Genomic DNA, 18,492 nt, shown 5'->3' on the forward strand with positions numbered 1-18,492 from the left:
ATAAGTCCATTATATTTGCAAATTGGAACGAGGTCCCCATATGCAGCTTAAATTATAGCTTGGAACCACCCAGCTAACATTGCTATTATGGTTCCAAGCTATCATTTCATATCACCCTGGAACTCTAAGGACCCCTGGGGGGCCCCGGACCCCACTTTGGGAACCCCTGCACTGCAGTAGGGAGGGTGAAACCTTTAGTTTGTACAGTCTATGGGTGAAACCGGGGGAAAACAACACTGATTTGATTTGGGGGTTTTACCCAATATATACTCTAAGGTTTTACCCTTGGAAAATAAATCTAATCTGATGGACTCGTTTCATTTTAGCGGCATCTCCGTTATAAATTCTCTCAGACAGAGCCGAGTTCTTTAGTTCAGAACACTACCTCTCTTATGTCAGTAGGGGGCGTCCTCTAGCCATTTATATGTAACGGCCCAACTCTAACAGACACGGCTGCACTGTGACGGTTTCCACTCAAACATGCTGTAGAGCTGGAGATTGGGAGAGCGAACAATTTAACTGAATGTACTAGTGCTGTAACCTTTTAACAAAACGTACTAGTTACCTTTAATAGAGAAAATACATTTTCAGGCGGGTTGCCAATGTGTCAGCCAATCAGTTTAAAATATTCCAGTAACAAACCATTTGACTTTTGTCTGCTAATTTCTTTGTCATATCACTTCCAATTCCACCTGTTTGTCTTGTATGAGTATAATCTCCTGATTCGATATAATTGGTATCCCGACCTGAACAATGCATTTTGTTTAATAGAGCCAGGGAGATCGACCAGGGTTTCTGAACAAACACAATGATTGCATGAATGAGAATATAGATTTAACATTAATTTTAACAAAACATCAACCCAGTTTATTAAAATAACAGTAAAGTTCTCAAATACACAAACCTATACACATTTGCATATAGGCCTACAGTATATCTGGTGTGTGTGTGTGTGTGTGTGTGTGTGTGTGTGTGTGTGTGTGTGTGTGTGTGTGTGTGTGTGTGTGTGTGTGTGTGTGTGTGTGTTATACCAACAACTCCTGATAAGTTAACCTTGATACACACCCTTGCCACTGACAGAACAATAAAATAATCAGCTGATTCTACTGACACATTCTGTTGATTGATTGCTGATTCTAGAACAGTCACCCAGTGAAAACACAAGTCAAATACATTATTTCACAGTACTTTTCTTTATTAAAAGCATGGGAGCAGGAATGTGCTTCTTAATAAAACATGTCCAATCCATTCAATCTTTTGTGGGGTGTTTAGCCTTGTGCTACTTCATTGAATATTGTAACAAAACGTATTGGAAGAAACAGCAAAATTACAGTTGTCAAACTGGTTTACCGGTAATGACGATGACCTTTGATATCACGTACTGTACTCTTCGCCCTAGTACTCTTCGCCCTCCTCCTCTCCCTCTGCGACACTGTCGGTGCCCACCTCTTCGTAGTCCTTCTCCAGGGCGGCCATGTCCTCTCTGGCCTCAGAGAACTCTCCCTCCTCCATGCCCTCGCCCACGTACCAGTGGACGAAGGCCCTCTTGGCGTACATGAGGTCAAACTTGTGGTCCAGGCGGGCCCAGGCCTCGGCGATGGCCGTGGTGTTGCTCAGCATGCACACGGCCCTCTGGACCTTGGCCAGGTCTCCTCCGGGGACCACGGTGGGGGGCTGGTAGTTGATGCCCACCTTGAAGCCCGTGGGGCACCAGTCCACGAACTGGATGGTGCGCTTGGTCTTGATGGTGGCGATGGCCGAGTTGACGTCTTTGGGCACCACGTCGCCTCGATACAGCAGACAGCAGGCCATGTACTTGCCGTGGCGCGGGTCGCATTTCACCATCTGGTTGGCCGGCTCGAAGCAGGCGTTGGTGATGTCGGCCACAGAGAGCTGCTCGTGGTAGGCCTTCTCGGCGGAGATAACCGGGGCGTAGGTGGCCAGAGGGAAGTGGATACGAGGGTACGGCACCAGGTTGGTCTGGAACTCCGTCAGGTCCACGTTCAAGGCACCGTCGAAGCGCAGAGAGGCGGTGATGGACGACACGATCTGACCAATGAGCCTGTTGAGGTTGGTGTACGAGGGACGCTCGATGTCCAGGTTCCTGCGGCAGATGTCGTAGATGGCCTCGTTGTCCACCATGAAGGCACAGTCCGAGTGCTCCAGGGTGGTGTGGGTGGTCAGGATGGAGTTGTAGGGCTCCACCACGGCCGTGGACACCTGGGGGGCGGGGTAGACGGCAAACTCCAGCTTGGACTTCTTGCCGTAGTCGACGGAGAGACGCTCCATCAGCAGGGAGGTGAAACCAGAGCCGGTTCCTCCACCGAAGGAGTGGAAGATGAGGAAACCTTGGAGCCCAGTGCACTGGTCCGCCTAAACCGAGAAGAACAAAGAGGTGATCAAGCGCTCGCCTTCTCCTGTAGCACCTCTCCACATTTTCTACATGTTATTTCACTAGTATTGTTTTGAGTGGCGCTAGCTTTCAGAAATGACATGTCATGTGGCAGCCAAGTCTTTTGACCCCTCACTCACTGTCACTGACCCCTCCTATGGCCCTCCTATGGCCCTCCTATGGCCCTCCTATGTCCCGCATTTGGTGTAGCCTATGTGCACAAACGTTGTCCTACACAAACATTACATTTCCATTGACAATGAATGGAGAATTTTAGTGACGGCGTATATTTTACGAGCTACTTTTATAATTCACGTTTGCACAATGCTATAGTAGGCGATGACCATAAGAGCAGATCTACAAGCTTGTAGGTCTGCTATTTTTGAAAAATCGTGAAAATATTTACTTCAGAAAACTGGAGGATTTAGATTTTTTTATTTTTATTTTGAGGTCAGGCCTGAATGGGTTAAAATGAAGATGACACTGCCACGCCCCCAAGAGTGTCTCCTTCATGTTCTCCCAGATTTTGTTTTCTCTCTGAAAACTAAATCTTCCAGAAGTCCACAGAAACCCCATAAAGACATATATACTAATACACTAATGTCTTACGGACACAGAAACCCCATAAAGACATATATACTAATACACTAATGTCTTACGGACACAGAAACCCCATAAAGACATATATACTAATACACTAATGTCTTACGGACACAGAAACCCCATAAAGACATATATACTAATACACTAATGTCTTACGGACACAGAAACCCCATAAAGACATATATACCAATACACAGAAACCCCATAAAGACACATAATACTAATACACTAATGTCTTGTCGTACCAGCTTACGGGTCCTGTCCAGGACCAAGTCGATGATCTCCTTACGTACACAGAAACCCCATAAAGACATATATACTTGTCGTACCAGCTTACGGGTCCTGTCCAGGACCATGTCGATGATCTCCTTGCCGATGGTGTAGTGACCGCGGGCATAGTTGTTGGCGGCGTCCTCCTTGCCGGTGATCAGCTGCTCGGGGTGGAACAGCTGGCGGTAGGTACCTGAGCGCACCTCGTCTGTGGAGGGACCAATCGGATACATTTATATTTAGTAGAATTGTAACCATAGGGTTGGCATCCGGGAATCGGAGGAACCCGGATCCAAAATTGAGTGGAAAACACTGGAATGGGTTCCATCACATTTTGGAAACCGTTTCCACCGGAACCGGTTTATCTGTCAGAGCTGGTATTATGTGGACTTAACACGGCGGTTAATGATTTTTAATAGTCCAGTGGTTCTCGAACATTTTATTTTCAAGGACCAACATCACTCTCAGAGTTAAAGACCTGTTAGGGTCCATTTGGAAACCCCCTCAAATAACCCAGAGGGTCACTGGACCTCACTGTGTGTATGTATTTTGTGTTTCTCAAAAAAAAAAAACGAAACGCCAACATTGTTTTCTTTAAATATAGGAATAGTTGAGAGGGAATCGTTAAGGAATGGGATGGTTACAATTAAACACCGATTCACTAAACTCACGATATACGTTTTTTAACAAATTTATTTTCCAGACAAATGACAGATTTCTTTTTTAAATCATTTCTCTCACACAATGACAAATCTAGTATTTAATTTCTCCTTTCATTTCCTTACCTTATCCTCTTTTCAATACAGTAGCAAATGACTGAATGGCTGACTTTTTAAAATCATTGAGCTCTCCTCTCCCCATGGGTTGGACACTTTCCAGCTGGGCTCATTCATTCCAATGTAAATATCATTAAATACTGGTTTTTAAAACAATGTTTTATCATAATAGGAAAACTATGGTGGAGAGGTTTGTCCAACCCATGCTTATGCTTGATTGGACCATAGCAGTTTGGGGAGGGGCTTAGCTAAAGGTCTAAGGGCTGTGTTTTGCGTGTCTTAAGTACCAGATCTTATTCCCTATAACTTGAGTAAACTAAAGACCTGGAGGCGTGATCAATGCTCTTTGGCCACTCAGAATAGCCAAATGGCATTGATCACGCCTCCAGGTCTTTAGTTTACTCAAGTTAGGGAATAAGACCTGGCACTTAAGACACGCAAAATACAGCATTTAAGAGTCTGTATTTTCTTCTCTTTTTTTACACGCCCTCTGCTGGGTTCAAATTAAAATTGTCACCGGTTTCAATCGACTACAAATCCTAAAGGATCGCAACCCAAATTACAACCGATAATACAAAATATTACATAACAGAAATGCCTGGTCGACAACCGCTCCACTTTGGACCTCTTTTCTTACCTATGACGGTGGGCTCCAGGTCTACGAACACGGCCCGGGGAACGTGCTTCCCTGCTCCCGTCTCGCTGAAGAAGGTGTTGTAGGAGTCGTCTCCCCCGCCGATGGTCTTGTCGCTGGGCATCTGACCGTCCGGCTGGATGCCGTGCTCCAGACAGTACAGCTCCCAGCATGCATTGCCCATCTGGGTGCCGGCCTGGCCCACGTGCATTGAAATACACTCACGCTGCAAGAGAATATAACACCACGGGTTAAGAGTTGATCCAATATGAATATGTCAGAAAAGCTGCAGACACTGGATAAAGTTATTATCGGTGTCGGCGACTATGCCAGTCAATCTATGCCACTCTGGTGCAGTGTAATTTATCACATGAGACATAATTTACAGTTATGTGTTTTGAATGTTTCAGTTGACGTTGATGACTGTTTTATAGTCTTCCTATACTATTTACATTATTATTCTTTTGACTAACTTGTAGCTGCTCTTTAACGATTTGGATTTTAAATAGATCCGTGGTTCTCAAACCTTTTAATTCCAAGGACCCCCATAACTCTGAGTGAGTTACAGACCTGTGAGGGTCACTGAAATTACGCACTGGTATCGGATTGGTACTCGGTAACGATAATTACTGGTACATCTTTGCAAAAGATTCCTATAGTATACTGTGAGAGTGACATGCCACCTATTCTATGCCTTGTTCCGTATGTGAGGTCCTTGGGTTGAATTAGTGCGTGTATGTTGTGTGTGACATGTCTGTGTTGTACAGTAGAAGTATTTTATGTGCTCATGAAAGTGGAGTTTACAGTCGCTCAAGAGGAGCCACGTTTTGTCCTTGTTGAGCCAGATTGGGTTTTTGCCTGTTTTATATTCCTCGCAGCCCGACTATACAATTTCAACTTCAAGACTTTGCTTCCGCCTGGCCCATTTTTAAACAAAGCAAGCATCAAAATAGTTCCATTATTTAGAATGCAAGGCCACAAAACAAATGCCAATATCATGATTTGAGACTAGACATTGTCAGGGATTTTGGATATCTTATAAATCAGGTGTCATCTTTTCCTGGCTTTAAAGACGGCATTACAGTAAGACGCATCTACTTACCGGATTATTTTAGCTCAACTGCATCATTTTTCTTTAGGCATTGCATTACTGATTATTGTGTTATTATTATGTCAATATTTTTTGCAAAAGCAGCAATAGTCAGACTCATCCCCACAATATATAGATTTAGAGGTCGTCATCAAAAGATCATCGAAAATATAATTATATTTGATTGTCCATATTGCCCATGCAGCCCAACTATGATCATGAATTTAAATTACTTAAAAATTATATTTCGCAAAAAAAGGTTGCGATTATGAACATAAAGAGTCAACATGTGAAATGCAACCAGTCAAGGTTAGACCCAAACAAACTGTATCAATCCATTTACAAAATGTAAAACCTTTCCCCATCTAAAAAGCCTTTTAATACCATATACAGTAGCTACCATGTCTACCATTGTTTTATTTATTTGACTATTACCGGTATACAGTATGTCATATAATCCCATTACGGGATGGGACGCAGAGTGCTGCATGATTGACACGTTAATGAAATATTGATTCACCGCGTACCCGTATCCACTTGCGCATCTTAAAGGGACCAAAGGAAACATAGTCTGCGGTTGTTGTTGTAATTGCATATATATTAGGTCATGTTTAATTTAAGTGCTCATGGTGCTAACATCCCCATGCCGGGGTGGTGCTCATGGTGCTAACATCCCCATGCCGGGGTGGTGCTCATGGTGCTATCATCCCCATGCCGGGGTGGTGCGGCGCTATCATCCCCATGCCGGGGTGGTGCGGTGCTATCATCCCCATGCCGGGGTGGTGCTCATGGCGCTAACATCCCCATGCCGGGGTGGTGCTCATGGTGCTATCATCCCCATGCCGGGGTGGTGCTCATGGCGCTAACATCCCCATGCCGGGGTGGTGCTCACGGTGCTATCATCCCCATGCCGGGGTGGTGCTCATGGTGCTAACATCCCCATGCCGGGGTGGTGCTCATGGCGCTATCATCCCCATGCCGGGGTGGTGCAGTGCTATTATCCCCATGCCGGGGTGGTGCTCATGGCGCTAACATCCCCATGCCGGGGTGGTGCTCATGGTGCTATCATCCCCATGCCGGGGTGGTGCTCATGGTGCTAACATCCCCATGCCGGGGTGGTGCTCATGGCGCTATCATCCCCATGCCGGGGTGGTGCTCTTGGTGCTATCATCCCCATGCCGGGGTGGTGCTCACGGTGCTATCATCCCCATGCCGGGGTGGTGCGGTGCTATCATCCCCATGCCGGGGTGGTGCTCATGGTGCTATCATCCCCATGCCGGGGTGGTGCTCATGGTGCTATCATCCCCATGCCGGGGTGGTGCTCATGGCGCTATCATCCCCATGCCGGGGTGGTGCGGTGCTATGATTGCTATCATCCCCATCCCCTCCCCTCCCCTCCCACCCCCTCCCCTCCCCCACAACATGGACACAGTGGGCTGACTGACTGACGCCAGCGGATCATGGAAGGCTTGTGCTACAAAGAAAAGCCACTCCCCATCTACACCCCCCCCCCCCCCCCCCCATAGACCTGGCCGCTTGTTTCTTTAGCGGAAAATAAAAGACCAGCTGCCACTGCTGATATTAGCATCATTATTAATATTACTACACTTAGGTAGAGAGTAGGGATGTGTAAATGTGTCCAAAATGAAAATCGATTTGTATAATTCAATATTAACGATTAATCGATTCATCGTTTTTTGGGGGGGGGGGGGGGGGGGGGGGTTATCTTTTTTTTTTTTTTTAATGAACCCTTCATATAAAAAAAATCTTCCCCCCAAGGGGTACCTAAGTCAAAAAAGTTTGGGAACCCCTGATGTAGTTGATTAACAATAATTGTAACTCTTGAGAGTTAATAAGGGTCCATTTGGTTACTAACTCCATCTTTTAAATGAGGACCACTGGTGGTCCCTGGACCACTGTTGATCCAATTGATCACCATAGCAACCCCAGCCTAGGCCTGATTAGGTAAATTCCCAACACCTGCTAAATCCTCCAAACCTGTATCTTGATTGGAATCAATCTCCACTCACACTCCTCTCAGTCATGCAGCTACACAGACACATCCCAGGCACACTTTGGTAGGCCTATAGCCCTGTCCTGTTTGGATGACAATATTGCCTTTCCAACAGATTTTCATTTAAAAAAAAAAACAGAAAAAAAAGAAAAACGATTATCGATTATTAATTTTCATAATCGATTTCGGGTCCTATCAACGATAATCGATTAATCGATTAATCGGACCCATCCCTAGTAGAGAGCGGTATAATACCTTGCCATGATGTATTGTATAGCAGGCCACTTGTAGGCTAGTATGAATATAACTAAAAATATTGGTGGTGAGATTCATTTTAAATAGTTGAGTCGTAGATATTATACCTTAATGCACGGCATGGTGAAACGATGCGTAGCCTATTGCACGCACGCGCGCACACATTACACACACTATTGTGCCAGTGTGTGTGTGTGTGTGTGTGTGTGTGTGTGTGTGTGTGTGTGTGTGTGTGTGTGTGTGTGTGTGTGTGTGTGTGTGTGTGTGCGTGCGTGCATGCGTGCGGTAAACCTATACACAATATGCCATCTGTTTTTACATGGTGTCTGTATTATACAGTATCAACAACACAGACAGCTGGCATGCTGATGTGGGTCATTAATCTCACAGATGGCTCTAGGCTACAGACTTAGCCTAATCTTTAGACTCTCGTAGATTCTGACATTTTCAAGATTGAAAATGTCAGAATGGATAAATATAGTAAATGCTATATATAGGCTTGGTCAGTCCAGTCTTATTTGTCTCCCTTTTGTCATTTCATGTTCTAACCCCCCCCCCCCCCCCCCCCCTCCCACGGAGAATCAACAAAGGTCTATCCACTATCCATGTACAGTAGACGCAGTGTGTGTGTGTGTGTGTGTGTGTGTGTGTGTGTGTGTGTGTGTGTGTGTGTGTGTGTGTGTGTGTGTGTGTGTGTGTGTGTGTGTGTGTGTGTGCGACTGTGTGTGTGTGTGTGTGTGTGTGTGTGTGTGTGTGTGTGTGTGTGTGCGTGCGCGAGCCTGCACGTGTGTGTGCACTGTGCAGTGCCAGTGTGTGGCGCGCGCGGCATCACATCCAGTTCAAATATCGCGTAACTGTAACTGTGCATAGGCTACACTAACACACCCGCATTGATTTCTTCCCTCCTCCTCCTCCTCCTCCTCCTCGACACGCATCAATGATTCAATGCACCCGAACAACAAAACAATGAACTTAAACGAACGCATAATCAACGGGATAAATGACTAGTTTAATAAAGTGACAGTTGCACAAACGTGCTTTTATTTGACTATACAGATTAAACTGTACAGTACAGTACAGTAGGCCTGACCATGTGGCTCTAAAAGCCATCGATAGTCTCACAATGAACCTGCAGTCCTGCACCAAATGTAGGCTACTGATAGAGCCTATAGTCTAAATGTTTGGGCTAGATAAAGCCTATACTACGTTTGAAAGAAAAAAGATATTACTGAAGAATATACGCTAGGCTATATAATTCAAACAGAAATCGTCTTATCGTCAAAGCATCTTTTAACGACCACGATCGAACGTCCTACAGTGACCTACAGTGCAGTACACCACCCACCTCATTCTAGATTTGTAAATTAAAAAAATAAATAATAGCCGGCTATTAAAACGTCCCGATGTTGTGTCTATAGTCTTAGCTGTTAAAACAAGGATCTCGTTTCATTAGCATATTAATAATAACACTCACCATTTTCAACGGGTCTTTTTTGTGCTTCCCTTCTGGCCGAAGTTGAGGATTCGGTGAATGAAGGATGAATGAGGCTCTGGGCGTTTCAGAGAGGCTTTTATACGGGCTCTGACGGAGACAGAGGGGCGGGGCTTAACCTCGCATGGGAGGATCATATTTCATCCTTGTTATATAACACTGTGGATGTGAGTGGAGTGACTGATATGACATTAGAGTGATATATTATGGGTGTGAGTGGAGTGACTGATATGACATTAGATATATTATGGATGTGAGTGGAGTGACTGATATGACATTAGAGTGATATATTATGGATGTGAGTGGAGTGACTGATATGACATTAGATATATTATGGATGTGAGTGGAGTGACTGATGTGACATTAGAGTGATATATTATGGGTGTGAGTGGAGTGACTGATAGAGTGATATGGATGTGAGTGGAGTGACTGATATGACATTAGAGTGATATATTATGGGTGTGAGTGGAGTGACTGATATGACATTAGATATATTATGGATGTGAGTGGAGTGACTGATATGACATTAGAGTGATATATTATGGATGTGAGTGGAGTGACTGATATGACATTAGATATATTATGGATGTGAGTGGAGTGACTGATATGACATTAGAGTGATATATTATGGGTGTGAGTGGAGTGACTGATATGACATTAGAGTGATATATTATGGATGTGAGTGGAGTGACTGATAGAGTGATATTATGGATGTGAGTGGAGTGACTGATATGACATTAGAGTGATATATTATGGATGTGAGTGGAGTGACTGATAGAGTGATATTATGGATGTGAGTGGAGTGACTGATAGAGTGATATTATGGATGTGAGTGGAGTGACTGATATGACATTAGAGTGATATATTATGGATGTGAGTGGAGTGACTGATAGAGTGATATGGATGTGAGTGGAGTGACTGATATGACATTAGAGTGATATATTATGGATGTGAGTGGAGTGACTGATATATTAGAGTGATATATTATGGATGTGAGTGGAGTAGATTTAACCCATTTAATTTAGACCTGACAGTTTTCTGAAAAACCTATAATATATTATTATATCAGTGGTTCTCAAACATTTTCATGTCAAGGACCCCAAAAATATATGAACCCCCCAGAAGCAAAGATTTTAGTTAAAAAACGTTCGCTCTGAAAGAATATACATTCAAAGATTTGCGCCTTCACGATTTTTCAAAAATCTGTGTATATAATATATACACAGAGTGCCGCGCTACGAGCTACAAGCTCGTAGCGCGGCACTCTGTGCCGCGCTATGAGCTTGTAGATCTGATATATATTCTTTTTCTATAAGAACAATAATGTTCTCAAATAGGCTAGCAAAAAATTGCTGTACAATGCGACACATTGACCTTATATCAGCTATTTTTGCCACACTATATAACTTGTACATAAACTGTAATGTAGTATATATGGTGGTTGTAACTCACCCCCCCAACAAAATGTTTTTTTAAGCTCTAGTCATAACTAATTTATTATGAATTTATAACCATGTAATCACCATACTTTCATCTGACAATATACCACTTTTCTTTCGTAATAAAAAGGAAATGTCTGTTTGTGCTTGTTTGTCATGTATGCACACTTTATCCACTACTTTAACTCATTGTGCAGGGCATAAGGGAATACAAATAAACCTTAATTGTTTAAAGTCTGTGATGCTATATATGTGCACAAGACATGTTAATGGCATTAAGCGACGAGCAGTGAGCCCTATGTGAACCATGTGACTTGAGATGCCAGTCGTTTTGTCGTTATTTGGCTTAATTTATTCACACAAAAAGGACATCATTTGTGCACCAAAATACGCGAAGAACCAAGCTGTAAGTTAGCTTTCTATATAGAGAGAAGAGTGTTGATTGTCATTTAAACTTGGAAACAATGACAAATTTGACACTAAACCTTTTCTTTAATTCAACCAATTTCTGAAAGTCACGGCACATTGAGTCTGGCTATTTCATTTCCCATGTGAAATCAAAGTCGCTGTAAAATATAAGGTTTATTCATGAAATTCTCATATGAATTACTGTTACATAAGTGACCAAAAAAAAGAGAACCTTACAGCATTGATTTTGTGACGTTTACTGTTCTGAACCCTAATATAAAAGAGAACCTTACAGCATTGATTTTGTGATGTTTACTGTTCTGAACCCTAATATTCTTCGCCCTCCTCGCCCTCGTCCGCGAGGGTGTCGGTGCCCACCTCTTCGTAGTCCTTCTCCAGGGCGGCCATGTCCTCTCTGGCCTCAGAGAACTCTCCCTCCTCCATGCCCTCGCCCACGTACCAGTGGACGAAGGCCCTCTTGGCGTACATGAGGTCAAACTTGTGGTCCAGGCGGGCCCAGGCCTCGGCGATGGCCGTGGTGTTGCTCAGCATGCACACGGCCCTCTGGACCTTGGCCAGGTCTCCCCCGGGGACCACGGTGGGGGGCTGGTAGTTGATGCCCACCTTGAAGCCCGTGGGGCACCAGTCCACGAACTGGATGGTGCGCTTGGTCTTGATGGTGGCGATGGCCGAGTTGACGTCTTTGGGCACCACGTCGCCTCGATACAGCAGACAGCAGGCCATGTACTTGCCGTGGCGAGGGTCGCATTTCACCATCTGGTTGGCCGGCTCGAAGCAGGCGTTGGTTATCTCAGACACAGAGAGCTGCTCGTGGTAGGCCTTCTCGGCGGAGATAACCGGGGCGTAGGTGGCCAGAGGGAAGTGGATACGAGGGTACGGCACCAGGTTGGTCTGGAACTCCGTCAGGTCCACGTTCAAGGCACCGTCGAAGCGCAGAGAGGCGGTGATGGACGACACGATCTGACCAATGAGCCGGTTGAGGTTGGTGTAAGTGGGCCTCTCGATGTCCAGGTTCCTGCGGCAGATGTCGTAGATGGCCTCGTTGTCCACCATGAAGGCGCAGTCCGAGTGCTCCAGGGTGGTGTGGGTGGTCAGGATGGAGTTGTAGGGCTCCACCACGGCCGTGGACACCTGGGGGGCGGGGTAGATGGCAAACTCCAGCTTGGACTTCTTGCCGTAGTCGACGGAGAGACGCTCCATCAGCAGGGAGGTGAAACCAGAGCCGGTTCCTCCACCGAAGGAGTGGAAGATGAGGAAACCTTGGAGCCCAGTGCACTGGTCCGCCTGGATAAGAAATAATACGGGAGTACACATTTCATGATTTTGTTCAAAGTTAATAACAATATCAAAATGAATGTTGTACTACTGTACAGATAGCGTACCAGCTTACGGGTCCTGTCCAGGACCAAGTCGATGATCTCCTTGCCGATGGTGTAGTGACCGCGGGCATAGTTGTTGGCGGCGTCCTCCTTGCCGGTGATCAGCTGCTCGGGGTGGAACAGCTGGCGGTAGGTACCTGTGCGGACCTCATCTGGAAATGGAAAGTATTGTATTGACATATTATTCAATATGCCCGTTACCTCCACCTGTTGAGTTGTTTGTTTGTTTGTCTGTGAATGTCGACAAAATAACTTATTGGTGTATTCTTTGTGAAACTTGGCAGGACGTCCCAAAGAGAATAAAGGCAAACATTTGGGTAAAAAGGTGTATGTAAAACGAGAGTGAGTCGGTTGATTTTCATGAAACGTGTAATGGTTACTGGCTGTATTGTCCATTATGTCTCAACACCTGACGATAACATGTAATAGTTACTGGCTGTATTGTCCATTATGTCTCAACACCTGACGATAACATGTAATATAATAGTTACTGGCTGTATTGTCCATTATGTCTCAACACCTGACGATAACATGTAATAGTTACTGGCTGTATTGTCCATTATGTCTCAACACCTGACGATAACATGTAATAGTTACTGGCTGTATTGTCCATATGTCGTGCACCTGACGATAACATGTAATAGTTACTGGCTGTATTGTCCATAATATGGACATATTATGTCTCAACACCTGACGATAACACAGAGAAAACATTATCTTTGCTGGTTTATATGACCATTCTGATGTTACATATATATGTTTCAATTCTTACAGAATTATCTTTTGAGCACATAGCCTATACTGTGCTGCTTCGGTTAACTTTGATGTCTGTTTCGAGAAAGGATAATGGATGAGATCGGTAATGATTCAAAATATACATTTCATAATGCAGGGCAGTGGCTCTCGTGGGGTAAACTATTAAGACCTGAGGCCGATTCTACAAATGTCTTGATTCTAAATCCTTACAGTTTTCTGGAAAACCTATGTTGCTAAATATCAGTGGTGCTCAGACCCCCAAAATGAATGATATGTATTTGGCTGACGACCCCCATCTAAAAATATATATATATTCCAGGGACCCCCAGAAGCAAAGGTTTGAGTTCAAAATGTTCACTTAAAAACATTATTTTCAAAGATTTCTTTCCAATGATAAAATCTACACAACAACACAGATGCTTTCCCAGTTTCAATGGCTTTAAGCATCCGTGAAAATCAAGGGACAGGATAATGAATGCTTTGGTGGACTAAACTAACTTATACCTATGACGGTGGGCTCCAGGTCTACAAACACGGCCCGGGGAACGTGCTTCCCTGCTCCCGTCTCGCTGAAGAAGGTGTTGAAGGAGTCGTCTCCCCCGCCGATGGTCTTGTCGCTGGGCATCTGACCGTCCGGCTGGATGCCGTGCTCCAGACAGTACAGCTCCCAGCATGCATTGCCAATCTGAGCGCCGGCTTGGCCCACGTGGACGGAGATACATTCACGCTGTGGGGAAGGTCAAGGGTCAAGGGTCAAGTGTTTTCTTTACACAAATGTTTTGTTTTCTGAAAAAAACATTTGTTGCCATATCAGTGGTAAATGGTGCATTTATATAGCCTTTATCCAAGGCGCTTTACATACAGTAGAGTGTGCATTGCATTCACCCGTTCACACACACATTACATACACCGATGGCGATGGAAACCATGCAAGGCACCAACCTGCACATCAGGAGCGATTAGGGGTTCAGTGTCTTGCTCAAGGACACTTCGACACTAACTCTGGGGGGGTTAGTGTGGAAGGGTTCGAACTGGCAACCTTGCTGTTGCCATCCGGCCACTCTACCCACTGAGCCACCGCCGCTCCATGGTCCTCAAACGTTTTCATGAACGTCCCAACATTAGCCTATTATGTATTTGACTGCAGTGTGAAAACTATTTGTTTCAGGTAGCGCACAGAAGCAATGATTTGAGTTAAAGATGTTCACTTTAAAATATATATTATGCTATTTATGAAAAGTCATCAAATCTAATTACATCTATATTATTATATCATATATATATATATATATATATATATATATATATATATATATATATATATATATATATATATATATATATAAATAATCACATTTATTTTATAATGGGTTAAAGCTGCACTATGTAACCTTCCTCTTCTACCCCGGATTTGAACCCGATTCGTCTTTACCATTGAGCTAGTAGAGCCTGCCTGCCTGCTCAGGGGATGAATTGAATCTTGACCATCAGGTAAATATTGTGTCAGAAGTCAGATCATGTGTCTAACTAGTGAGACATGACATGATCTAAATGTCTCAATAGTCCAATCCACCATGCATGCAGATTGGACAAAAGTACAGTTTTATACTATACTATAGTTTTATGCGTTTCCTCTTAGTGAGCAAAGGTCTTATAGGCTAGCAAATAATTATGGTAGTCCATCATTCATGAGCTTTATGAAAAGGGAAGGAGTCAAGAAATAGTTGATAGACCTATTTGACTATTACTGTGCAACATGAGGCCAAAGGTTACTGTATATACGTATTACTGTGCAACATGAGGCCAAAGGTTACTGTATATACGTATTACTGTGCAACATGAGGCCAAAGGTTACTGTATATACTTATTACTGTGCAACATGAGGCCAAAGGTTACTGTATATACGTATTACTGTGCAACATGAGGCCAAAGGTTACTGTATATACGTATTACTGTGCAACATGAGGCCAAAGGTTACTGTATATACTTATTACTGTGCAACATGAGGCCAAAGGTTACTGTATATACGTATTACTGTGCAACATGAGGCCAAAGGTTACTGTATATACTTATTACTGTGCAACATGAGGCCAAAGGTTACTGTATATACTTATTACTGTGCAACATGAGGCCAAAGGTTACTGTATATACTTATTACTGTGCAACATGAGGCCAAAGGTTACTGTATATACTTATTACTGTGCAACATGAGGCCAAAGGTTACTGTATATACTTATTACTGTGCAACATGAGGCCAAAGGTTACTGTATATACTTATTACTGTGCAACATGAGGCCAAAGGTTACTGTATATACGTATTACTGTGCAACATGAGGCCAAAGGTTACTGTATATACGTATTACTGTGCAACATGAGGCCAAAGGTTACTGTATATACTTATTACTGTGCAACATGAGGCCAAAGGTTACTGTATATACGTATTACTGTGCAACATGAGGCCAAAGGTTACTGTATATACTTATTACTGTGCAACATGAGGCCAAAGGTTACTGTATATACTTATTACTGTGCAACATGAGGCCAAAGGTTACTGTATATACGTATTACTGTGCAACATGAGGCCAAAGGTTACTGTATATACGTATTACTGTGCAACATGAGGCCAAAGGTTACTGTATATACTTATTACTGTGCAACATGAGGCCAAAGGTTACTGTATATACTTATTACTGTGCAACATGAGGCCAAAGGTTATATACTTCATCATCAAAATAAGTAGTTTAACATAAATGGTGTCTTTTACCCTATTGCTTTCTAACACAAGATGTCACTTACTCCAACTTTGTGGTGTCTGTCTGGCTCATTTTTAAATGAAACACTACGTGGACATATACATACTATTAACTAACTAACTAACTAAGGTACACAAGGTTGAAGTGCACAACTACATTTCCCCAGAACATAGAAACATTTAGGCCTATATCCTTGTGTTGCATCACAAATATCTAACATACATTACTAGAACATTGATCATTTTTTGTTTTCATCGCATTAACATTTTGACCATAAATGAAAAAAGGGCCTCACCATTATTGCTTGCAGAGTAAGTATATAGTCTCTCGCTCAGGCTGCGATGTGTCTGTCTCTGGGACCTTTTGTTGTGTCAGGTGTAAAGTGCGTGAAGCACCTTTATAGGCTGGGGGTGTCGCTAGGCGACAGGCTTTGGCATGTTGTGGTAACCAGAGGAGCCAGAGAGACCAAAAAAAGTGGGGCAAACAGAGAATCCGCTGCTATGCTCTCGTGCACAGATCCAAGGAATGACGGCTGTCGTTTCACAGACGTCTCCCAGGCAACCAAGATTACAGCAGCTGTGAAATGTGACCCATAATTGTTCTCTTGTCCTGCACCAAGAGTCTGCAGGAAACAATATTGTTCCCTGGGACTGCAGGGAGTAAAGCCTAATATACTGCAGGCCACAGTATGCACTGGACAAAATGTATGTATGTGCTATTTCAAAACATCTTAGATTTGGGGTATTTAAAGCCCAGTTTACACATTTTACAAACAAAGCGCATACCAGATAAATTGCTGGTGAGTGGTGACATAATACTGGGCTTCTCAAAGTGGTTGCCATCACAACTTATACTATAGGTTAGGGTTAGGGACATAATACTGGGCCATCACAACTTATACTATAGGGTTAGGGTTAGGGACATAATACTGGGCCATCACAACTTATACTATAGGGTTAGGGTTAGGGACATAATACTGGGCCATCACAACTTATACTATAGGGTTAGGGTTAGGGACATAATACTGGGCCATCACAACTTATACTATAGGGTTAGGGTTAGGGACATAATACTGGGCCATCACAACTTATACTATAGGGTTAGGGTTAGGGACATAATACTGGGCCATCACAACTTATACTATAGGGTTAGGGTTAGGGACATAATACTGGGCCATCACAACTTATACTATAGGGTTAGGGTTAGGGACATAATACTGGGCCATCACAACTTATACTATAGGGTTAGGGTTAGGGACATAATACTGGGCCATCACAACTTATACTATAGGGTTAGGGTTAGGGACATAATACTGGGCCATCACAACTTATACTATAGGGTTAGGGTTAGGGACATAATACTGGGCCATCACAACTTATACTATAGGGTTAGGGTTAGGGACATAATACTGGGCCATCACAACTTATACTATAGGGTTAGGGTTAGGGACATAATACTGGGCCATCACAACTTATACTATAGGGTTAGGGTTAGGGACATAATACTGGGCCATCACAACTTATACTATAGGGTTAGGGTTAGGGACATAATACTGGGCCATCACAACTTATACTATAGGGTTAGGGTTAGGGACATAATACTGGGCCATCACAACTTATACTATAGGGTTAGGGTTAGGGACATAATACTGGGCCATCACAACTTATACTATAGGGTTAGGGTTAGGGACATAATACTGGGCCATCACAACTTATACTATAGGGTTAGGGTTAGGGACATAATACTGGGCCATCACAACTTATACTATAGGTGACCAGATTTGACTGAGGAGAAAAACCTTTTTCACATACTCATGTCTGAAATAAGTGTCAAAGCTGAAATCGACATGTAAATATGAAATAAATGCTTAAAGGTATATTCAGTGATTTCACTCAAAAAACTTTAGGTTTCGTTTTTGGCTGTGGGACCCAGCCTTTCGTCCAATCAGGATAGAGAGTCAAAAACGAAACCTAAGATTTGTTGACCCCCAGGGGTTAACTGGGGACAGGGAGGAACTCCTTATATGGCCAGCACACTCTATAGTAGGGAGGATTATCACAACAAAACAAAAAAAATAAGTGATATTTGAATTAAGTGAAATCACTGAATATACCTTTAAACATGTAGCTAGGTGTAATGTTAGAGACCACAGAAGACATGTAAATATGAAATAAATGCTTAAACATGTAGCTATAGGTGTAATGTTAGAG

At 43.4% G+C, this 18,492-nt stretch overlaps 2 protein-coding genes across 2 annotated transcripts; both read right to left on the bottom strand.

The window, feature by feature from the left end:
- Positions 1–1,162: 1,162 nt before the first annotated feature.
- LOC310854372 (tubulin alpha chain-like) lies at positions 1,163–9,549 on the bottom strand. Its single transcript, XM_083758976.1, has 4 exons — positions 9,509–9,549; positions 4,679–4,901; positions 3,325–3,473; positions 1,163–2,373 (listed from the first exon to the last, which is right to left on the bottom strand). Exons 1-4 carry the CDS (start codon positions 9,509–9,511, stop codon positions 1,396–1,398), a joined length of 1,353 nt encoding a protein of 450 aa, XP_083615102.1. The 5' UTR covers positions 9,512–9,549; the 3' UTR covers positions 1,163–1,395.
- Positions 9,550–11,700: 2,151 nt separating this feature from the next.
- On the bottom strand, positions 11,701–14,251 carry LOC310854217 (tubulin alpha-1A chain-like; the record flags this gene model as incomplete). The annotated part of the gene is made up of 3 exons (XM_083758769.1): positions 14,034–14,251; positions 12,777–12,925; positions 11,701–12,678 (listed from the first exon to the last, which is right to left on the bottom strand). The coding sequence occupies exons 1-3, from the start codon at positions 14,152–14,154 to the stop codon at positions 11,701–11,703; spliced, it is 1,248 nt and encodes a 415-aa protein (XP_083614895.1). The 5' UTR covers positions 14,155–14,251.
- Positions 14,252–18,492: the final 4,241 nt, after the last annotated feature.

Source organism: Protomyctophum parallelum (genome assembly GCF_964188405.1).
Source record: "Protomyctophum parallelum genome assembly, chromosome: 23".
Taxonomy (NCBI): Eukaryota; Metazoa; Chordata; class Actinopteri; order Myctophiformes; family Myctophidae; genus Protomyctophum; species Protomyctophum parallelum.